The sequence below is a fragment of the Centropristis striata genome, chromosome 22 (genome assembly GCF_030273125.1).
Source record: "Centropristis striata isolate RG_2023a ecotype Rhode Island chromosome 22, C.striata_1.0, whole genome shotgun sequence".
NCBI lineage: Eukaryota > Metazoa > Chordata > Actinopteri > Perciformes > Serranidae > Centropristis > Centropristis striata.
Window position 1 is genome coordinate 29,988,424 of NC_081538.1, and position 24,337 is coordinate 30,012,760.

The 24,337-nt window shown below is 35.6% G+C and overlaps 1 protein-coding gene across 1 annotated transcript in view; it reads right to left on the reverse strand.

The window, feature by feature from the left end:
• LOC131960665 (receptor-type tyrosine-protein phosphatase beta-like) overlaps window positions 1-24,337 on the reverse strand; it is a 47,412-nt gene that overhangs the window by 18,474 nt on the left and 4,601 nt on the right. Inside the window, exons 2-23 of the mRNA XM_059325926.1 lie at window positions 22,538-22,970; window positions 17,097-17,213; window positions 15,923-16,063; window positions 15,584-15,844; window positions 14,655-14,924; window positions 13,367-13,483; window positions 13,137-13,283; window positions 12,166-12,283; window positions 11,310-11,455; window positions 8,425-8,691; window positions 8,089-8,147; window positions 7,245-7,446; window positions 7,067-7,164; window positions 6,432-6,597; window positions 6,221-6,351; window positions 5,081-5,225; window positions 3,897-4,166; window positions 2,785-2,957; window positions 1,740-1,890; window positions 1,401-1,501; window positions 1,029-1,194; window positions 33-314 (exon numbers count right to left, since the gene is read on the reverse strand). Coding sequence (XP_059181909.1) covers window positions 33-314; window positions 1,029-1,194; window positions 1,401-1,501; window positions 1,740-1,890; window positions 2,785-2,957; window positions 3,897-4,166; window positions 5,081-5,225; window positions 6,221-6,351; window positions 6,432-6,597; window positions 7,067-7,164; window positions 7,245-7,446; window positions 8,089-8,147; window positions 8,425-8,691; window positions 11,310-11,455; window positions 12,166-12,283; window positions 13,137-13,283; window positions 13,367-13,483; window positions 14,655-14,924; window positions 15,584-15,844; window positions 15,923-16,063; window positions 17,097-17,213; window positions 22,538-22,970 — 3,961 coding nt within the window. The remainder of the gene's footprint in view (window positions 1-32; window positions 315-1,028; window positions 1,195-1,400; window positions 1,502-1,739; window positions 1,891-2,784; window positions 2,958-3,896; window positions 4,167-5,080; window positions 5,226-6,220; window positions 6,352-6,431; window positions 6,598-7,066; window positions 7,165-7,244; window positions 7,447-8,088; window positions 8,148-8,424; window positions 8,692-11,309; window positions 11,456-12,165; window positions 12,284-13,136; window positions 13,284-13,366; window positions 13,484-14,654; window positions 14,925-15,583; window positions 15,845-15,922; window positions 16,064-17,096; window positions 17,214-22,537; window positions 22,971-24,337) is intronic.

A 24,337-nucleotide genomic window follows, 5' to 3' on the forward strand; every position in this document is an offset into this window, starting at 1 on the left:
ATTATTAATTATTTGAGACTACTTCCACCTACTTGTCCTGACGTTCCTCTGGATTGGCTGGCTCCTGACCGAAGGCCCGCCCCTGGCCCCGCCCCCGCTGACCGTCACCACGGTGAAGTTGTACTGTCGCCCGGGAAACATCCCGGCCAGGATGCGTCCGGTGAGGTGAGTGTGTGTGACGGACAGGCGGTCCGCCGGCGTCCACTGAAGGAGGAAGCTGTCGTAGTCTCCGGAGGCGGGACTAGACCAGGACAGCTCTATCGTCTCATTGGTCGGGCCCTGTTTGACGGACAGGTGGGTGGGCGGCTCCGGGGCTGAAGGACAGAAAAACATTAATAACTTTTAATATTAATAATGTTTAGCTTAAAAAGAGAGGAGGAGACAAGGAGAGTAGGAGAGGAGAGGAGGAGACAAGGAGAGTAGGAGAGGAGAGGAGGAGAGGAGAGAAGACAAAGAGATGAGAGGAGGAGACAAGGAGGCAAGGAGAGGAGACAAGGAGAGGAGAGGAGGAGACAAGGAGAGGAGGACAAGAAAGAAGGAAGCAAGGAGAGGAGGAAAGGTGGTAAGGAAAGGAGACAAGGAGAGGAGACAAGGAGAGGAGGAAGCAAGAAGGGTAGACAAGGAGAGAGAGGAGGAGACAAGGAGGCAAGGAGAGGGGACAAGCAGAGGAGACAAGGAGGCCAGGAGAGGAGGAGGCAAGGGGAGGAGACAAGGAAAGGAGATGAGGAGGCAAGGAGGCAAGGAGAGGACACAAGGAGAGAAGGAGAGAAGACAAGGAGGCAAGGAGAAGAAAGAAGGAGACAAGGGAAGGAGGAGAGGAGAGAAGGAGGCAAGGAGAGGAGGAGGAAAGGAAAAGTGAGGAGACAAGGAGGCAAGTAGGGAAGCAGAGGAGGCTAGGAGGCAAGGAGAGGAGACAAGGAGGAAAGGAAACAAAGAGAGGAGTAGAGGTTTCTGTTAAGTTTTTGTTTATTTTTTTGTTTCTGTTAACTGTTTACATTAATCTTGTGTTTGTTTATATTGTGACTCACTGGTGCGTCCGGATGCTGAGATCTGATTGGTCAGTTCTCCGCTGTGTGTGATGACATCAGAGCGGTAGAGACGACCAGCGACCAGCCCCGAGAACATGTGACTCGTATGCTCCGCCCCCAGAGTCTGAGCGGCCAGAGACGCTCCGGAGACGTCGTACAACACCACCTACACACACACACACACACACACACACACACACACACACACACACACACACACACAGTAATTAGAACCAACGTTTAGCACAAAATGAGCCTAAAAAGTTCAGTAAAATGTCAAAATTGAGCCAAACGTCAGTGTTATTTCATTCTCTTCCAGACTTCATAAAGCTTCATAAGCTGCTTCATTAGAATGAACTAAGTAAACCAGACCTGGTAGCTGCTCCTGCTGCCGTCTCCGTGCTGCCAGCTGACCGCCAGTCTGTCCGTCCGTCCTGAACTCTGAACCTGGAGAGACGAGACGGCAGACGGGACTGGAGAGAGAAGAAGAGGAGGATGAGGAGGAGGAATAACGAGGAGGGGGGATGAAGATGATGCACAGAATAGAAGATAAAGTGAGGAAACAAGAAGAGAAGAAAATGAGAGCAGATAAAGAGGGAAGATGGAGAAAAATGAAGGTGTTCTGGTGGAACAAGATGAAGGAGAAGATGATGATGATGATGATGATATATAATAAATAATATTATTAATATAATAATAACGTTGTCTGACCGGTCCTGGCGAGCAGCGAGGAGTCGCTGCTCATGCCGCGGCTCCAGCTGACGACCTGCAGACGGTAGAGACTTCCTGCTGTCAGACCAGAGAACACACAGCTGTCAGAGGACGAGCCCACCTTCTGGAGGTCTACGGGGACCTCCACATTCTGAGGACACACAGACACAGACAGCAGTTATTATATTATAGTTACATGAACTATTGTTTATCATAAATATTAAGTGTATTTCTGCAATGAAAACCAAAACATTTCTGCCTATGTGTATGCAAGAAAGTAGACGATAAAGTATTCTCTTCTAATATTAACTCTCTCCTCCTCTCTATGTTCTTGTTTTTCACTGCAACATATAAAATCTCTATGAATCAAAACGTTACAAAATTACCAAAAAGGACTCAAAATGAAAAAAAAAAGAAACACAAAAGTACTGAAAAAGACACAAAATTACTGAAAAAAAGACACAAAATTACTGAAAAAAGAAAAAAAAAATTACCAGAAAAAAACACAAAATATATAATTTTCCGCTCTGTGTCTTTGTGTCTCTATCATCTCTAAGTCCTGCAGCTCAATCAGAACAACTCAAACAGTCTTTGTGCAGACAGAAACCAGAAAAAACTGTTGAATTTCTCTGATAAATTATGAGTTATAAGGAATAAATTATAAGTCTCATGAATGTTGTTACAAATGTAGGCTGACCAAAAGACACAAAATTACTGAAAAAGACACAAAAAGACAAAATTACAAAAACAAGAAAAAAATGTATCTGATAAATATTTTTTTTATATTTAATTAAAACAGAATTTCTATATAAACACATTTCCAAGTGTCACAAATATTGTAAAAAAATTAAATAAATAAAAACAGTTTTCTCCAAATATTGTACATATACAAAGTTTTATAACTTGATCCATTCAAAGACCGTTGGAAAGTTCAAACTCTGACGATAATGTCTGTTTTTACAGTTTCTCCCTTTGGAACAACATCATGATACTGAAGTGTATTAATATTATTGTGTATTAATAACAGATCATTAATGACTCCCACCTCTTGGTGCTCCCGCCTCACTGCGGCGTCCGGCCTGTGATTGGCCGTTGCCTCGGTGATGATGAAGAGTGACAGGTCGTAGATGTCGACGTGTCCGTCTGACGGACGCCACGAGAAGCTGAGAGACGAGGTGTTGGTCGCCATGACGGTCAGATTACTGACAGCAGCCGGACCTGAAACACGTCAGAGGAAATAATTAAATGTTACTGTAACGGAGCGATTTATGAGTTTGTTCCTCCTGGAATATCAGACAGAAAATAAAAAAATAAATGTTTTGAAGAATAAGAAATAAATGTGTGAATATAAACAGGATTCATTAAAAATAATGAATAAGTTAAAAAAATTAAAACAAACATAATTAAAAATAAATATGAAAATATTAGTTTTTTATTATTATTGTTATTATTGTTTTATTTATGTATATAATTATTAATGTATTTTTTGATATATACGATTATTTTTTTCCTATCGAGTACTCCATAATTTTCTGTATTTCTTTTTAATATCTAATTTATTTATTTTTATATAATTGGATTATTGGGGACCGAGCACTGAAAGTGTGAGGAACCTATTGTAATTGGTCCGTCTATTATTATTATTATTATTATTATTGTTATTATTATTATTATTATTATTCTCAAAAGTACATCGCTAATTTGGAGCCTTTATCATATTCAAATTGTTATTATTATTTTTGATCCATTTATTGTATTTTCAAACACATGCACTATACAATAGAATAAAAAGAAAAAATATATATTTTTTAAATGTGTAAAAAGAAACATGTGTGGATACATTAAATAAATATATTTTTGTAATATACAAATATTTTAAAAAATGTACAATTATTTATAAAATTTTTGAAAAATTACAAACAAATTATTATTATTAATATATGATATTATTTTATTTTTTTTGAAATTTCATATTTTTTGGCATTAGTTAAATATTATTTTCTGTAGATTTCTATTTATTTACTATTTATTTATTTATTTTATTTAATGTCATTATAGAAGAAGTAAATAAAACAAAACAGAGATAACCTGTATATTTTTGATGATTTCTCTAAATAAACCTGTTATTATAAATGTCCCAGTAACGTGTTGTCTTACGTGTCTGTCCCTCTGCGGTGGCGTCCAGCGACGGGACTCCTCCGCTGACGGTGGCGAGCTTGACGCGGTACCACCTCCCCGCCGTCAGAGCGTCCAGGCGCTCGCTGCGACTCTCGGCGGAGACGGAGCGGTTCGCCACCAGGACGCCGAGCTCGTCCAGCAGCGACAGACGGAACGAGTCGAAGACGCCGACGGGACGCTCCCACGCCACCGTCAGGCTGTGGGTGGTGTGGTCGTTGTCCGCCTGCAGCGCCGTCACACGGGCCGGAGCTGGACCACAACAACAACAACAACACGGTTATTATTAAAAGATAGAAATAAAACAGACACTCTTTACTTTGTCTCCATCTAGTGGTGAGATGAAAAGCAACACTTATAAATGATTTTAAATTGCCTTAAAAATAAATAAATAAATAATGTAAAAATCAGTGAAGGACAAAAATAGAAAAATTACAATAATGTGAAAAAAAAAAATAAATTGAAATAAAGACATAGTACTGCAATGGTTAGGGACATACAAATTAAATAGAAATAAAATTATTTAAATGAAAACTTTTGTGCAGGATGTGCAAAACTTTCACAGTATTTTTGAACAAAATTCAACAGCTTTCTCTCTCTAAATAGTGTAAAAATCAAATAAAAGATAAAAAATAAATAATAAAATAAAGTAAAATAAAGGCAAAGTAGTCAATGACATACTTTTTTGAGAAAAATTATTATAAAAGTATGAAAAAAAGAAAAGTATTGCAACAGTTGAAAAAATAGAGAAATTACATTTATATTGTGATTATTTTTTTAAATTGAATAAATGACAAAAAAATAAAGACAAAGTACAGTTTAGGACATACAAATAAAAATTATAAAATTTAAGAAACTATATTAAATAAAATTATTTAAATACTCTCACAGTATTTTTGCACAAAATTCTACAGCTTTCTCTCTCTAAACAGTTATATATTTATTGTAAAAAAAAAAAAAATCTTTATTTTTATTGTCATTTTTCTATTTATGTCCTTGACTTTCAGTACTTTGCTTATATTTTTATTTCCTCTTACTATTAAATTGAGGCAAATGTCTTATAAGTTACCTGATTGATAAATGAGACAATAAATATAAATGAATATGAATTAAGTTAATATTTAAAAGACATTAACACTGTTGTATATATAACGTTGGAGTCGTACCGGTGCGTCCGGTGACCGTGTTGCTGTTGACGAGGTTCCCGCTCAGTGATTGGACGGTGAGGGAGTAGGCGTGGCCTGGGATCAGATCCAGGAAGTCCAGAGACGAGACGTGTTTGGGGACGGGACGAGTCTCGATCACGCCGCTCTGGAGACAAAAGGAAAGAGTTCAAATCAACCGGACACTCCTCAGTTTATTGATTATTATTATTGATTATATTTCTTCAGGATTTTTTAGAAACAAAACATTTAACCAAACTTAAAAAACATCTAATTTTCCCTAAAATGTTACGAGTCTCCTAAGACTGAGAGGTGAACTTTTGATATAACTTAATTTTTGTTTTACAACTTTTGAGTCTCCTCAGTTACTATAACTATAATTATTACTATTGTTATTTACACTGTAAATTACCTTTAGCAAGGTTCTTTTTGGTGTATTTACATTATATAGCTTGTTTTTTTTTTATGTTTGTATATTTTCTAGGCGTTTTACAATGTTGTGATGCTTTAATTTTATACAATAGTGTGTACAATAAAATTAAAATAAATGAATAATGAAATAGGTCAGTGACATAAATTTAAAAAATAGAAAAAAATACAATATTATTATGAAAAAAATAAAATAAAAAATTAAATTAATTAAATTAGATTAAAGACATCGTCCTGCAACAGTTAAGGACATACAAAAAATTATAATTTTTTTTTAATGTTTGTATATTTTCTAGGCGTTTTACAATGTTGTGATGCTTTTATTTTGTACAGTAGTGTGTACAATAAAATTAAAATAAATGAATAATGAAATAGGTCAGTGACATAAATAAAAATAATACAATAATATTGTGAAAAAAATAAAATAAAATAAATTGAATTAAAGACATCGTACTGCAACAGTTAAGGACATACAAAAAAATATATATATTTTTTTTAATGTTTGTATATTTTCTAGGCATTTTACAATGTTGTGATGCTTTTATTTTGAAAAAAAGGTGCCGTCCAGTGTGAAACAAGTGCTTTAATCTTGAAAGGTAGTGACAGGAAATGAAAGGTGGAGCGGTAAAATGAAAAACTAACAGTAAATAATGTTTTGTTATTAACATAAAGCATCAAACAGGCTCCTATAGCGTGCTGTGAGGTCGGACTCACCGTGGTGGACAGCGAGACGACGTACATGTCCAGGTCTCCGTCTCCGGGCGTCCAGGACGCCAGCAGCCCGCCGACGGCGTCCGTCAGTCCGGATTGCGGCGCCAGGCGGAGGTTGCCCACGGCGCTGGGGACTGAAGGGAGGCGGTCAGAGGAGAACAGTCTACGGGAGGTTATAACAGAGAATAAAGGGTTCACAGAGAGGTTTATTCACCCGTGCGTCCCTCGATGAACTGAGCTCTCTGATTGGTTCCGCTGAACGTCGACACCACGATCTTATAAAGGCGTCCCGACGTCAGAGACGTCAGCTGGTGGCGCCGCCGCTCGCTGCTCAGAGTCACCGGAGGGAAAACACGAGTATCGTTGAAGAGGAGAGTCACCTGGAGGCCACAGGACAACAAAAAATATATATACATCTTTTAAATAATAAAAAATATATGGAAACCTATCTATATATTTATAAATAAATAAAAATAGATATTTTTATTTTGAAAAAATGTTAAAATCTATCTATAAATGAATATAAATAATAAATAATATTTATTATTATATAACGAGTATCGTTGAAGAGGAGAGTCACCTGGAGACCAGAGAAGAAATAACAACACTCAGATATGGATACATATAAAAATATAAATATCTTTTAAATAATAAAAAAATATATGGATACATATATAAAAATTTCTGAAAAAAATAGATAGATATTTTTAATTAAATGTATATATTATTATGTTTTCTTTCAATAAAAATACAACATTTTGTAAAGAAATAAAATGATGGAGATAAATAATATAAACAAATAAAAAATATAAATCTAAGACTATATACACATATATATAAAAAGTATACCTCGTAGTGGTCGACGTCTCCGGGGGCGGGGCTCCAGGTGACGGTCAGGTCGCCTGTTCCTGCGTCGCTTAGCGACAGATTTCCAACAGCTGCTGGAACTGAAGAGAAACAAAACTTTAAGTTTGTCAATAAAATAAGTAAATAAATAAATAAATAATGAGATGATTTATTGACTGACAGGTTCGTCCGTCGGTGGAGACGCTGCTGACGAAGTCTCCGCTCCACGTCTCCACGGTAACGGTGTAGAGTCTGCCTGGCGACAGAGACGAGAAGACGCACTCGTTGCGTCCCGCCGAGACGCTTTTATTCTGAAGGACGCTGTTGTTGTAGCGGATCAGAACCACATAGCGGTCCAGATCTCCCACCGTGTGCCAGTTCACCTGAACACAACACAGAGAGGAAATAAAGAATATATTTATAAAAGAATAAGAAATAGATCTGTGATTATAAAGACGATTTAATTAAATAAGAAACAAATGTGGAAATAAAAATAGGAATTAAAAAAAGAAGAATTAAGTAAATTTTACTTTTAAAAAAAATTATATATATATATATATATATATATATATATATATATAACAAAAATGACATAATAAAATAATAATATGCATTTTAATTTATTTTTACTTTATTATTTTCATCGATTTAATTTAATAATAAATGTATTTTGGAAAATATGCAATTCTTTTCTTGCATATATATTACTCTATTATTTTCTGTATATTCTTTTAATCTATTTTTTTTTATATACAATACAACTTGTTTTTGCCTTTATTTTTAATTTTTCCAATAAAAAAAATCTGCAGCTCATAATCTAAACAAACAAAGTTTATTTTAATTTTCCTTAACTTTTAATATGTTTATTTTGAGTTGAGTTGTGATTCTCTGATCAACCAGCAGGTGGCGACGTAACCACAAAGATATTTACATGGAGAGAAACTGCAGCTGATTCAATAGAATATAAACAAGATCAGTAACATATTTGATATGTGATATTTAATAAAAATGATAAATAAATCCACCTTGAGGAAGTCGTCTCTTGCAGAGTGAACAGCTGTCGGGTTTTGCACGGCGGCCGGTTCTGCAAAAACAAAAATAATTATTTAATATTTATTAGTTATAATATAGACAACAAAACATTAATATGCATGTTTTATATTATTGCAGAATATTTTTAATTTATTAAGCTGTGATTAACTACAGGAAATATTACTGTTAATAAAATATAGATATTTACAAATAAAATTAAAATAAAAAATATTTTTAAATAGTTGAAATGACAACTAAAAATGAAAATATACATAAAATTATGAATTTAAATACAAAATAAAAGCATATAACTGTAAACTGTTCCGTACGTGTGCGTGCTTGCACCGTGGTGGCGTTCTCCAGGTTGCCGCTCCGCGTCGCTATGACGATGGAGTAGCATCGCCCTGCGACCAGCGAGCTGAAGGAGCACTCGGGCGGCGAGGAGCGGGACACGGCCAGCGTGTGGACGGTTCGAGTCCCGTCCAGCAGACGGACCCGGTAACCGTCCAGCTCGCCGCCCGCCGCACGCCACGACACCCGCAAAGCGTCAGAACGCCCGCCGTTAGAGACGGAGACGTCAGAGACCGCCGCCGGAGCTGAGAGGGAGAAAATTATTTATTTATAGAAGAAGAGCTCTTTCACCAAAATAAACACAAGTTTTTATATATATAGTATATTCATAAAATGGAAATTATTAAAAAAAATAATAAAGAAATTATAATACATTATTATTTAAAGAAAAAAAAAATTCCATATTCTATTTAGAATTTTACATTTTAAAATATTTCTATAAATTAAGAATATTTAATTGATTAATTAAATTAAAAATAAATCAATAAGTCAATTTTTTTATTTTTTTTTCTTATAAACACATTTTTCCAAATTTCCAAATATTTATCATATTTTAAAAATCAAAGAACTGATAAATATAAACATACAACCATTAACACTCAAAGGAATTATTTATATTATTTTATTAACTTATTTTTATATAATAAAATATTTATGTTGTTCTCATGTTACCTTAACCCATGTTAAAATCGCTCTTATTAACTTTATTTCTTCAATTTGTCTTTTTATCCATTAAATTATCCATTTTAAATGTATTTTTATTGTATTTATTGATTTTTATTGTTGTTCATCTTTTTATTCCATCTTAATCTTATTTTTATTTCATCTTATTTTACTATCATTACTATTTGTACAGCATTTAAACCGATTTTATTATATTTTTTATATTTTTCATAATTTTATTGTCTTACGTACATTAGTCTTAAACCAGCAGATTATCAAGATAAAACTTTGAAAATATATATTTATTTAGAGCAAATCATACATCAGAATTAAAAATAACTAAAATCTAATGTAGTTGTGGTAGATCAGTCTTCTGATTGGTCGGCAGGTTAAAACATTCTGTCCCCAAAATAACTGGAACATAATGTGGGAACACAATAGGTACTGAGCAGGAATGTGTGTGTGTGTGTGTGTGTGCAGGAAGCCTTTGAGAGCTCTGGGTGTGTCTCTGAGTGTTTGGAACATTTCAAACCTCCTTTTTGGTATTTTAGCTATTGTTCTAAAAACTCTCTGATCTTATCACACACACACACACACACACACACACACACACACACACACACACACACAGGATCTTTAAATGTCACGTTGTTTCTCTATGAATCCATAAAGTTTCGGTTAATACTGCATTTGCAATTTTTTTTGTAATTTTTTTTATTAATAATTATAATTTAAAAAATTAATTAATTAATTTAAAATAATTATGTGCAAAGCTTGACATTAAGTAAAAATGACAAAATAACAGGAAGTTGATTAATTATGATTTTAATAGTGTTTTTTTGCAGAAATCAGCTGGTTAATGAGAATAAAAGCCGTTCAAACTTATAAAAGAGGTTTATCTTTTAATCAGGAGTCGATTATTCTGCCTCCATCTTTGTTCTTTCTTCCTCTTTATTATTGTCTCGTTATCGTGAGAAAACAACAGGTCGACTTGGACTCGTTGACCTGAGTATTGTTAGTAAACACAAAAGAAAACAGGTCTGTGTTTTACATTATGACGGGTTTAAAGAGGTTAAAGAAACGCTTCAAACTGACGTCTGCAGGTCAGATTAAAGTTATTAGTCACAATTATAACGTGAAGAAACGATTAAAACTCAGCGGATGGTTGGAAAAATATGTTTTCTTTAAAAAATTGCAAAAAAATATATAATTTACCAAAGAAAGAAACTTTAAAATCAGGCATTATCGTCAAAATCGTCAAAAATCGACGGTCCTTAAACGCATCATCAGATATGAAAGTTTTTCTTAGGACAGGAGAGGCTGTTTACACAGAGCAGAGGGGAGAGGACAGGAGAGGCTGTTTACACAGAGCAGAGGGGAGAGGACAGGAGAGGCTGTTTACAAAATGAAAAAAAGATTTTAAAAAGAGTAAAAATAAGCCCCCTAATGGTCTCTTGTTGTGTTCAGAGAGTTTATCGTGTCATCAGGACGGTTTGTTTACGTTCCTGTTTGTTTCAGAGTTTTTCCTGTTAACAGCAGCTGAATATTGTCTCTGAACAATAAAAGTTCAACCGTCAACATTTAAACACTCTTATGTAACTCCTCATATTTTTCTGTCACAGCTCTGAAAACAAACTTTTCTCTTTGTTCCACTTTTTTGTGATAAATATTTTTTTCCTCTGACTGTAAATCTCACAGCGACAAACTGCATCAGTGGAGCTCTAACTGGTGATTGGGTGGAAATAAAACGTTGTTTTACCAAAAGTTTCCTACAACCAGAGCAACTCAAACAGCCTTTGTGCAGAATTACACAGATATCAGAAAAAAGATGAATTTCTATGATAAAATATGTTTTTTTAAAAAGTCCTCTCCTCTCTGCTCTGTGTAAGCAGATTTTCACAGAGTATTTGTTGCATATTTGTCAGTTTTAACAGTTTCTTTTTTATGATAAATGCTGTTTTTTGGCAACCTTTTAAAGAAAATATGGTGGGGTTCTATTCTTTCAAATGTATTGAAGGGATCCTTTTTAATTATCTTTTAGTCCTTTTGTTTTATCCAAATTTCCTCATCTTTGTGACATTATATTGTGTTGTGTACTACTTTAAATATATAAATCATGAACAAAACAAAGGCTCTAACACACTTACTACTACTACTACTACTAATAATAATAATAATAATAATAATAACAGTAACTGACCGGTGCGTCCCTCCAGGCTGGTGGTCTTGGAGCGCAGCGCTCCGCTGACGGTGGCGGCCTGCAGCCTGTAGAGGGCGCCGGGGGTCAGACCGTCCAGCACCACAGAAGAAGAACCGACGGGAACGCTGCGGTTCTGGACCACCACGCTGGAAGAGAAGAAGAGACGTTTAGAGTCTAAACACACAGGATTCAGATTTAACCCTCTTTAATATTTACAATTCTTTCATTGAGCATGATAGTGTTATGAAAGTTAAAAAAATTCACAATTTCCAAAATCACATTTTACGTTGGACTAAAGGACTAAAAAAAGACAAAAAAAGACCAAAAAAAGACACAAAAAGACACAAAATGACTAAAAACAGACAAAATGACCAAAAAAAGACACAAAATGACTAAAAAAAGACACAAAATGACTAAAAAAAAAATAAACAAAATGACAAAAAAAAAGACACAAAATGACTAAAAAAAAGACACAAAATGACAAAAAAAAAGACACAAAATGACCAAAAAAAGACACAAAAAGACACAAAATGACTAAAAACAGACACAAAAAGACACAAAATTACAGAAAAAAGACACAAAATTACAGAAAAAAGACACAAAATGATTAAAAAAGTAAACAAAATGACCAAAAAAAGACACAAAATTACAGAAAAAAGACACAAAATGACTAAAAAAATACACAAAATGACACAAATAACTAAATCAGACACAAAATGACCAAAAAAGACACAAAAAGGACACAAAATGACTTAGAACAACACAAAAAGACATGAAAAGGATTAAAAAATGGACTAACTATCCCAGTAATCCTCCATAGAGTGACCTGTATCTATGTATTATTAAGTTAACAGACCCGTGGTGCAGCAGAGTCAGGCTGAAGGAGTCTACGTCTCCGGCTGGTTTCTCCCAGAACGCCTGAAGACTGAAGACACCTGAAGTCCTCAGAGAGAGAGAACCCAACGCTAGGGGGACTACACACACACACACACACACACACACAGTAAAGTTACTACATGTGAGACATTTTTATTGCTTGTTATATTATTATATTAATATTAATATTTTATCATCTTTTTTATTATATTTATTTGTCTTTCCATTTTATTTTATTTGCCTTTTCATTGAGTGTTTTTCTTTCTTTTTTTTCTTTTTTTCTTTTTGTTTTCTTAACTATAAAAGTTTTTCCATAGTGTGTTTTTTTTATTGTAATATTTTCTTACAATTTTTTTAAATCTTTATATTTAAAGTTTTTCCATCTTGAATAATTTTCTCACTTCTCCTCATTATTATTATTATTATTATTATTATATACATAAGCACTTTGTTAAGTGTTTTGAAAAGTGCTCTATAAATAAATATTATTATTATGATTTTGTTTTGTTATTATATTTTAGTTGTTTATATTTTTTTATCCTATGTACCTTTTTTCCTGAAACATTTTATTTATTTATTTTAATTGCCTATTACATTTTTTCAACTATATTTTATTTTTTATCATTTATGTCTTCATAATAAATGGTTTTAATGTATATAATCATGCATGTATTTTTATTTATTTTTCCAGAGATAAAAAACAACTTAATTGCAATTGCAAAACAAGATCCCTGTCTTTAATTATTATTTTGATAATTAAAAAATATTAAATAAAAAATGCTAATTAAGTCCTTAAATAAAAAATAACATTAAAAAATCCCCAAAAACATTTTTTTTACGATAAATAATTATAAATAATAATGAATTAAAAACCTTATAATCTGTGTGGTCAGAATGTAAAAACGATGATAAATATATAAATTAAATATATAAATTAAAGCCTCTGCTGACCCGTTCTTCCCTCCACGGACACGGAGGCGTTCAGGTTCCCGCTCCTGGTCGTCACGGTGACGGCGTACGGCGTGCCGGGCGTCAGCACGTTGAAGGTGCACTCCCTCATGTTGGGCTCCACGTCCCGCGTGTCCACCGTCACGTTACCTGGACACAACAAAGCCATAATTAAAGAATAATCATCAATAATAATCTGCTAACCAGATTAAACCGGATCGATCGGCCGTTACCATGGCGAATGGACAGGAAGTAGCCGTCACGTGACCCGGAGGGGGCGTGGCTCCACATGGCGCTCAGCGACGTCTCGTCAGCGTGACGGATGTGGAGGTCGGACACCGCCGCCGGAGCTGAAAAATATTTATTTTATAATTAAATTATAATCTGTAGTAATTTATGGGGAATGTTTTTGTCTTTCTGACATAATTTTCTACATAATTTTGATTTTATTTTGTAAAATAAAGTCATAAAATGTGATCTGATCAGCATCTAAGTCCTTTGCTTAACTAAACGATTACAATATTTCATGTTTTTATTGAATATATCCATTAAACATTCAAAGTGATGGTGGAAAAAGTGAGTGAAGCCTTGATTTAATAAAACTGTCTTTCATTTTATGACAAATTAATGCAGAAAACTAGTTATTTTCAAAGATTCACGTACTTTTTCCATCACATATTGCTCTTGTGATGAATATATTTCCAGCTGTATATTTTTGCAGTGATATATGTACTTTAGATTTAACCCTCTTTAACATTTACAATTCTTTATTGAGCATGATAGTGTGTTGAAAGTAAAAGAATTCAAAATCACATTTTATGTTGAACTAAAGGACTAAAAAAGACAAAAAATGACTAAAAAAGACACATAAAGACAAAAAAGACTAAAATAAGACACAGAATCACCAAAAAAAGACACAAAATGACTAAAAAAGACACAAAATCACCAAAAAGACACAAAAAGACACAAAACGACTTAAAAAAACACAAAATGACTAAAAGAAGACACAAAACGACTAAAAAAAGAAACAAAACGACTAAAAAAAGAAACAAAATGACTAAAAACGACTAAAAAAACACAAAATGACTACAAAAAGACATAAAATAACTAAAAAAAAGACACAGACTGACCAAAAAAGACACAAAATTACTAAAAAAAGACACAAAAAGACACAAAACGACAAAAAAAACACAAAATGACTAAAAAAAAGAAACAAAATAACAAAAAAAAAGACACAAACTGACCAAAAAAGACACAAAACGACTAAAAAAAAAACACAAAATGACTAAAAAAAGACACAAAATAACAAAAAAAAGACACAAAATGACCAAAAAGTACACAAAATAACTAAAAAAAGACACAAACTGACCAGAAAAGACACAAAATGACTAAAAAAAACACAAAATGACTAAAAAAAAAGACACAAAATAACTAAAAAAAGACACAAAATGACTAAAAAAGACACAAAATGTGTATCATGTTTCTGAGTAATATTAATATGTATTTCCTGATTTTTCGGACCTGTGCGTCCGTCGCAGCGGCTCTCGGCCGTCAGTCCTCCGCTCTCCACCGTCAGCTGGGCTCTGTACAGCCTCCCAGGAGTTAGTCTGGTCCCGGGGAAGCTGAAGTTGACGGCCTGGTGGTCCGGAGCGGCGCTGACTATCAGCTGGGAGCCGTCAAACAGCAGCAGCCTGTAGTTCTCCCAGAGGCCAGCGGGGGGCGACCAGGAGAGGACCAGGCCGCCGCCAGAGGAGGACGGGGACAGAGAGACGAGGGACGCCGCCGCCGGAGCTGAAGACGAACAAGGAGTTAATATAAGACAAGAAAAGGAAAGGGAAAAAATTGAACCAGATGAAAAGAAAGAAAGAAAGAAAACAAAAAACTATAGAAAAACAAAAAACTATATTCAAAAAAGCTAAATACAGAAAACAGGAGCAAATGAAAATTTAAGAAAAACTAAACATGTTGGGGGAAAAAATCAAAATCAAGACAGGAAATTGAATTTAACTGATTACATTTAAGAAAAATAAAGAAAACAAGAACAAAAGAGAAAAATTATATTTAAAAAAAACTAAAAAAAACAGAAGCAAACAAATAAAATTTAAACAATAGAAAAAAAAAATAATTAAAGCAAAAAAACAATAGGAAACATCTATTTTAAAAAATCTATTAAAAAAAGAAAAACAGAAACAAACAAAAAATGTAGAGAAAAACTAAAAATTTAAGACAACATAAAGAAAAATTAAAACAGAAGAAAATAAAAACAAGAGGTAAAGTATACTTAAAAAAACACAAAAAACAGAAGCAAACAAATATAAAAGCAAAACTAAAATTAAAACAAAAGAAAAACAAAAAACACAAGAAAAAAACTAAACAATCAAAATAAAGAAAATAAAAAGTAAAGCAGAACAAAAAAAAGAAGAACAAAAGAAAAACAACCAGCAGCTGACCTGTCCTGACGCTGCTCTCTGATTGGCTCGTCAGCTCTCCGCTCCGTGATGTCACTGTGACCTGATAGGCCGAGCCCGGAGTCAGCTGATGGACGGCGAGCTCCGTGGCGTTCGGCGGGAGCGTCGTCTCCAAGTGAGTCGTCCCGTTGGAGGAGACGGCGACGACCAGCGCGTCCAGGTCGCCTTCGGGCTGTTGCCATGACAACAACAAGTCGGTGCTGGTGGCGTTTGCAGCGGTGAGGTTGGAGGCTGCCGCCGGGACTGGAACACAAACACACACATATATAAATATAATATATTAGTTTAATATTTAATTAATCCCTCCTCTTCCTCTCGTACCCGTCTGCGTCGCCGCCGTCCGGCTGCTCGTCAGTCCGCCGGCCTCCGTCACCATGGTAACGTTGTAGCGTCGCCCCGGCAACAGGTCGGTGACGGTGTGACGCGTCGTCGTGCTCTCCAACGCCTCGTTCATCAGAACGCCTGGAGACCAGAAGATCACACTTATTATTATTTTATTATTTGGTTAATGTCAAAATGTATTATAGGAGATACTTATCTAACAATTAAACTTTTATTTCATAATATAATAGAATAAAAAAAAGTTTAATTATGTATATTTGTTGCCTCATTGATTTGTTTTATTAATTATTATAAAGTCATATTTATTTAATTCATAAGGATATTTATTTAATAATTAAATTATTTTTACATTATTATATTTAATAAAAGTTGAATAATGTAATAAAAGTCCCCTGAGTCAAATGAAAGTATTATTGCAAAAAATATATTTATTTATTTATAATTTATATATTTGTTGCCTCATTTATTTATTTATTATTTATTATAAAGCCATATTTATTTAATTCATAGGTATATTTAATAATTCAAATTTTAATATTATTATATTAAACAAAAGTTGAATAATGTAATAAAAGTCCCCTGAGACAAATAAAAGTATTATTTAAAAATATATACTTCTATATATATATATTTATTCATAATCTATATATTTGTTGCCTCATTAATTTATTGACATTTTTACTAGTCATATTTCTTGATCTATTTATTTATTTATTTATTTATGTCATAGGGATATTAAATAATTCAGCACGTTTTATTTTATTATATTATGAGTTAGTTGGTCAAGTTATTCAATATTTAAATTTATTTTTAATATCATTTTGTGAAATAAAGTGTTGAATTATTAAATACAGCTCCACTAAAATACAAGAAAGTAAAATAAATTAAATCAATTCTATAATTATTGCCTAATTTATTTATTAAAGGATTTATTATATACCCATATTTATTTATTTCATTGGGGTATTTATTTACTTAATTACATATATTTTTATTGTGTTTTTTTCAGTTATTATTATGAAAAATGTAATGTATTTAATAATTGCCACAATTCCAACTTGCATGTATGAGGCTGTTTTTTTTTTTATTTTAACATCGTGTCAGTTCTGAAGCAGCTGTGTATTAAATAAAGTAATAAATGTTTATCTTTTACCGCTCTGATCCGACAGCTCCAGTCTGAATCTCTGCGTTCGTCCTCGTCCGGCCGACCACGACAGTCTGAGGCTGCTGAGGTCAGAGGTCACCGAGAGGTCCACCACCGCAGACGGCCCTGAGACACACAAGTAATCTGATTACTCTACTGCAGTACAAGTACTAATACCACACTGTGAAATTACTCCACTACGGTAAAAGTCCTGCAGTCAAAACCTGAAAAGTACAATATTTACCTCCAAAATGTAGTGGAGTAAAAGTACAAAGTTACATAAAATGGAAATACCCAAGTAAAGTACAAGTACAAGTACAAGTACTTGAGTAAACGTACACATAAATGACAATCAGATCGTCGCTCTCAAATAGTGCAATGTCTTAAAGATTTTGCACATATTAACATAAAAAGAATTAAAAAATGGCATATCATAAAAAATTAATTAAAAAAATTAAAATTAAAAAAATGAATGCAATACAAATGTTTCAGATTTTAAACATATTTGCATATAATAAAATTAAAATAAAATAAATGAATGAATAAATAAACAGGAAAGAATGAAAGATGCAAAAAAAGGAGAGAAATAAATATATTTTGGTTGTGATGCCTCAATAAAATCCTCTCAGCTTCTCTGTAACACTATCAACATTAAACTGATCTGAGGAACTGGTTTTAACAGGTTTAAACTGGCTTTAACTGGCTTTAACTTGTGTTTAACTGATTTTAACTTTCTTTAACTGTTTTAACAGTTTTCTAACAGTTTTTTAACTGGCTTAAACTGCTTTTAACTGGCTTTAACTGGCTTCAACAGGTTTTTAACAGGTTTTTAACTGGCTGTAACTGGTTTTAACTGGCTTTAAATGGCTTTAACTGACTTTAACATGTTTTTAACTGGATTTAACTGCTTTTAACTGATTTCAACTGACTTTAATATGTTTTAACTGGCTTTAACAGGGTTTTTTACTGGCTTTAATATGCTTTTACTGGCTTAAACTGCTTTTAACTGGCTTTAACAGGTTTTTAACTGGCTTTGACTGGCTTTAACAGGTTTTTAACTGGCTTTAACTGGCTTTAACTGGTTTTAACTGGCTTTAGCTGGCTTTAACTGGCTTCAACAGGTTTTTAACTGGCTTTAACAGGTTTTTAACTGGCTTTAACAGTTCTTTTACTGGCTTTAATTGGCTTCAACTGGCTTTAACTGGCTTTAACTGGTTTAACAGTGTGTGAGGAGGAGGATGTTCCTGTAAATCAGTTTCATCTCTGAATTTAGCTCAAAGAATGGAAAATGTTCCTCTGAGGAGATTTATGTTGTGATCTTCAGACGGTCGGAGCAGGAAAAGGATCCATCGCTGCCTTCGTCTTTCCTCGTCATCAAAGAGTCTCAGTGGGAGTCCTGACCCCCCACAGCTCCACCCGTCTCACCGTTTCCCACAATGCCTCTGTGTGTGTGTGTGTATGTGTGTGTGTGTGTGTGTGTGATCTGAACAATAATATCAGGCGCCGACATCTCTGACTCTGAGTGGCTGACGGAGACAAACTGAGTGTTTCTGTGTTTATGTTTGGACTTAATGGACTAAATATCTCTGCAGCTCCTCACAGATTGTTTGGCTCCCTGTTTTGATTTATTTGCACGTTTCCTTTGTGCCCAGACCAGCACAAATAAAGAAATTAGTCTGTAAACTCTCAGTCAACAACTGTCATGGAGCAAAAAATGCTTCTGGAGGAAAATAAATAGATCTACAGACAAGAAGGAAACATAATGCAGCTCTGAATAAATGTGATCAGGCTGCAGCGTGCAGAGATGTGATGGTGGAGCATCAACATGTCTGTGAACAGGTGTTGCAGGTTTTTTACTAAGATGATGTGCAATCTTACATTTTACATCCTATTTCTCATGCAATTTGACAGTTTTACTGTAATTTCTACAAACATATTTTTACAGTGCAGCATTCATTCATTCTGCAGCAGAAAGCTAAAACTTCTGTCTGTCTGTTTGGACTGAAAAAAGATAAATAAAACATAAATAAATAAACTACTACTGTGCACAATGTCAGCAGCTGATCATAAACAAAGCAGCATGGCTAATTATGCACAGAGTCTCCTCTGATCATAAACATCGTGATGGTGAATTAACCGGCATCACTAACTGTACACAGAGTGTCTGGTGCTTGTTGTAAACAAACAGAGATCGCTAAGTGAACACCTCCTGCAGCAGCAGCACATACACACTGTACTGCTACAGAGCTGTTAGCCTGTTAGCACATACACACTGTACTGCTACAGAGCTAACTGTTAGCCTGTTAGCACATACACACTGTACTGCTACAGAGCTAACTGTTAGCCTGTTAGCACATACACACTGTACTGCTCCAGAGCTAACTGTTAGCCTGTCAGCACATACACACTGTACTGCTACAGAGCTAACTGTTAGCCTGTTAGCACATACACACTGTACTGGTCCAGAGCTAACTGTTAGCCTGTCAGCACATACACACTGTACTGCTACAGAGCTAACTGTTAGCCTGTTAGCACATACACACTGTACTGCTACAGAGCTAACTGTTAGCCTGTCAGCACATACACACTGTACTGCTACAGAGCTAACTGTTAGCCTTTTAGCAATTTGCAGACTGGACGCTAAGGGGTTAACATCCCCTCCGGTTCTGCAGCTGGGAGAGACTGCTGCAGGAGGACTGTGCCCCTTCCACTCGTTCTTACTCTTCTTAACGAGCCTCCGGCCCCCGCGGTTCGTTAAGAAGAGTAAGAATGAGTCTCCAAAAGTCTCCAAAAACACAAGAAAATGTCACTGGATTTGTCTCCAGTCGCTTTCTTGAAAAATAGTCTCTAAGGGGGTCTGAAAAGTCGCTAATTATAGCAACAAAGTTGCTAAGTTGGCAACACTGCTTCACTGGCTTTTACAAATGGCGCGTGTTGTTGTGGCGTCCAGTACTACGTCACATCCTGCTTAGCGTTCTATCCAATCAGCAACCAGGCTTTTTTCAGGGGAGAAAAAAGACCCTGCTCTTCTACAGGGACGAAAAAAGTGCTGTTAAAAGTCCGCTCTGGACGGCTCGTTTTCAAATTAGGGGCGTTTTGGTGAGTGAGACCCGCCTCATTCTGGGTATTGAGCTGTAGTGGAAACACTCTTACTATGGTGTCCATTTTTATATATTGAACGATAAGTCGATATATTTTATAGACATATAAATATGATATTGATTGTCGTGCAGGTAAAAACAACCTGCGGGGTCGTGTGAACAGTGAAGGATGTCACAGTCAAGATAAGAGACCACAAACAGCCAGCACAAGTGTTTGTTCACGGCTCAGAAGGTTACTGTCGGGACTCGCCTGGCTGCACCCACGCCCTGTTTCCTCCACACACACACACACACACACACACACACACACACACACACACGCCCTTTCCCACTGCTTCCCACAGAACAAAGAAACAATGGAGGCAGGAAATGTCTGAACCCTGAGCTCTGCCCACCATGGAAATACACACTGAGGGTCCAACTTCTGTTCTGGAGGCCCGCCAGCACCACACACACACACACACACACACACACACACACACACACACACACACAGAGTGAGGCATGTACTTTTACTGCTCTATCACTCTCTCTCAGCAGGGCTGTGGTTCCTGTAGCTAATCACAGCGCTGCAGAGAGGGGAAGCTACATGACATTAACACACACACACACACACACACGCACGCACACACACACACACGCACACACACACACGCACACACACACGCACACACACACTCGACACAACAAGGAGGTCGCGTTGTGTTCTTTTACTTCAAAAGCTGAGAGGTCAGAGGAGATGGAAACAATAGAAAATAGAACAGAAAACAATGGAATTTTTAGAATTTTTTCATACAGCAGCGGTGGAAGAAGTATTCAGGTCTTTTACTGTAGTAAAAGTACCGATACTACACTGTTCAAATACTCCACTACAAGGAAAAATACTGCAATTAAAGACGTATTTAAAGTAAAAATGTTTCCTGTCAGTTTTTTCCTTTTGTATCTGATGTTTTTGGATTAATTTTACTGCTTCGTTAACCCTCTGAACCCTGAAACATATGTTTTCTTTTGGAAAAATCCATTTATGGTAGAAAAAAAACTGTAAAAATAGAAATTATCGTCAGTGTATGAATTTTCCAACGGTCCTCGAACGGCTCGTCAGTTACAAAACTTTCCATAGCGACTCTGTGACAAATATTCACTGAAAATCTGTTTACACAGAGCAGAGAGGAGAGGACAGGAGAGGCTGTTTACACAGAGCAGAGAGGAGAGGACAGGAGAGGCTGTTTACACAGAGCTGAGAGGAGAGGACAGGACAGGCTGTTTACACAGAGCAGAGAGGAGAGGACAGGAGAGGCTGTTTACGCAGAGCAGAGAGGAGAGGACAGGAGAGGCTGGAAACATGACAATACTTCAATTATATGGACTTTTTTAGCATTTAAGTCTTTTTGGAATTGTGTCTTTTTTGGTAATTTTGTGTATTTTTTTGGTAATTTTACATCTTTTTTGATCATTTCTTTTTTACGACATATAGAGAAAATTTTCCTGATTTTTGTCATTCTAACTATGTTATTCTGCACAAAGACGGTTTGAGTTGTTCCCACTTGTAGCCATGATTGTGCCGATTCCAGATTTATAGATTGATATAGATTTTATACATTGAAAAGTGAGTAAAATGTAAAAAAGCACAAACAAAAAGCTCTGAAACTGCCCGTTAGGGTTCAGAGGGTTAATTTTGACAATATTCTGTGCACTTTAAAACTTCAAAAAATGACTTCATTGACTAAAAACTGAGCTAACACTGTGAGTGGATGAAGACTGTGTGATGCTGATGAAAGCTCTAACAAAGAGTAATGGTCCTTTAAGTCAGCTATTCTCAACCTGGGGGTCCCGACCCCAATTGGGGTCCCGAGATGATTTCTGGGAGTCACCAAATCATTTTGGAAGTCAGCTCTGTCTCTACTGTGTTAAAGTGTTCATGTGTTAATGTGTTTTTGTCTTTTTTTGGTCATTTTGTGTCTTTTTTGGTCATTTTGTTTCCTTTTTTGGTCATTTTGTGTCTTTTATTTAGTCGGTTTTGTATCTTTTCTTGGTCATTTTGTGTCTTTTTTTAGTCATTTTGTATCTTTTTTTTGCTCATTTTGTGTCTTTTTTGTGTCATTTTGTGTCTTTTTTTAGTCATTTTGTGTCTTTTTTTGGTCATTTTGTGTCTTTTTTGTGTCATTTTGTGTCTTTTTTGTGTCATTTTGTGTATTTTTTTGGTCATTTTGTGTCTTTTTTTTAGTCATTTTGTGTCTTTTTTTTGGTCATTTTGTTTCTTTTTTGGGTGGGGACAACATGCATATTAAATTGGGGGTCGCGACTCAAAAAGGTTGAGAACTCCTGGTTTAAGTGGCTGTGAGGACTCACTGGTGTGCAGGCTGATGTTCTGGCTCTCCTGGTCTGTCTTTGACTGGACCTGCAGCTGGTAGGAGGTCCCAGGCTCCAGCTGGTCCAACAGGCAGGTGAACACTCCTCCCACCTCCTTCCTCCTCTCCTCATCCTCCTCCTCCTCTCCCAGCTGGTTGGTTCCCAGAAAGTCAGCTCCTTTCTCCTCCTTCTTCACCTCCTTCTCCTCTCCTCCTCCGATCTCATTAGTCTCTACCTCCTCTCCTCCTCCTCCTCCTCTCCTCCTACACTCTGCTCCTTCTGCTCCTGTGTCTGGGGAGGAGACGGAGAAGGAGCAGTGTGTCCCCGGGGTGCTGACGGTCAGAGACACTGAGTCCATGTTGGACTCTGTCCCAGAGACGGAGATGCTACATGAGGCGTTCAGGGCCTCTGTGGGAGCTGCAGCGCTCAGGTCCTGAAACACAACACACACACACACACACACACACACACACACACACACACACACACACACACACACACTTAGAGCTGGTTTATGACACATTTTAACCAAGCAGAACGGGATTAAAATGTCCTTTAACCCTCTGGAGTCCATGAAGCAACCATGTAGAACCTGATAATGTAATAAATTCCCGATAATGTAATAAAAATCTGCACTTGAGTCCATTGAAAATGTAATAAAACCTGATAATGTATTGGAATCAGAACAATCAGAACAACTCAAACAGTCTTTGTGCAGAATAACACAGTTAGAATGACAGAAACCAGGAAAAAAAAGGTGAATTTCTCCGATATCCTGTCCTCTCCTCTCAGCTCTGTGTAAACAGATTCTCAGCAGAATCAATCATGTCTTCAGTGTCTCTGAGGATTAATTAATGTTTTTAACAGGATTAACTGGTTTATTTTAAATGACACATGGAGAATAAAGACATTCGGACACAGATATCTACATTTTAACACAAGTTTTGATCACTTTTTTATAACGGAAACGTTTCTAACTGATGATCCGTTCAAGGACTGTCAGAAAGTTCAAACTCTGACGATAATGTCTGTTTTTACAGTTTCTTTCTATAATAAACGGTGGGTTTTTGGTGATTTGGTGAAGAAAAAGAAAACATGTTTCAGTTGGTTGTTCAGAGGTTTAAACTTGTACTGATTTCAGACATAACATTTAATATCTATATGAGAAAGAGAGTAAGAGTATTTCCCTTTAAATAGTTTTTGTTAATTATTTTAAGGCACTCTGACCTTTTTTTAAAAAAAATAATTCTCATTATTTTTCTCTTCACCCTCCATTTATCTAAGTATATTTGGATTCATCCTCACACGAGGAACATGAACTAAAAACTGACTTAATCGTATAAAAATGTGTCTATTGTTAAAAGTGAAAACAATGGAGCTTTGTGCCAACAAAGCATCAGATGAACTGCTGCTAGTTCATCAGCTGCAGCTATTTAAAGAACCGTAACTTTGTGTGTTTTTATCACTTTTTGGGTTCAGCTGACCTTTGACCTGCTGCATGTTTGCACTTTAGCCCTAAATACTGTAGAACAGAACAGAAAGTCATCCGTCACTGATAATGAGGTTCAGGGAGTTTAGAGACAACAATGCAGCGAGACGGACGGACGGACGGAGAGACAGATAGACGGACAGGAAGAGAAGGAAATGACGGCTGAGGAAAATGAAACTGCATATCATACAGAGACGCTGCGACCCCTGAGAGATGCTCTAAAAACCTGCACACACATCCTCTTATTCTGCATCTGTGTGTCCTGTACAGCTAGCGTAGCTTAGCACAAACACTGGAAGCAGAGGGAAACT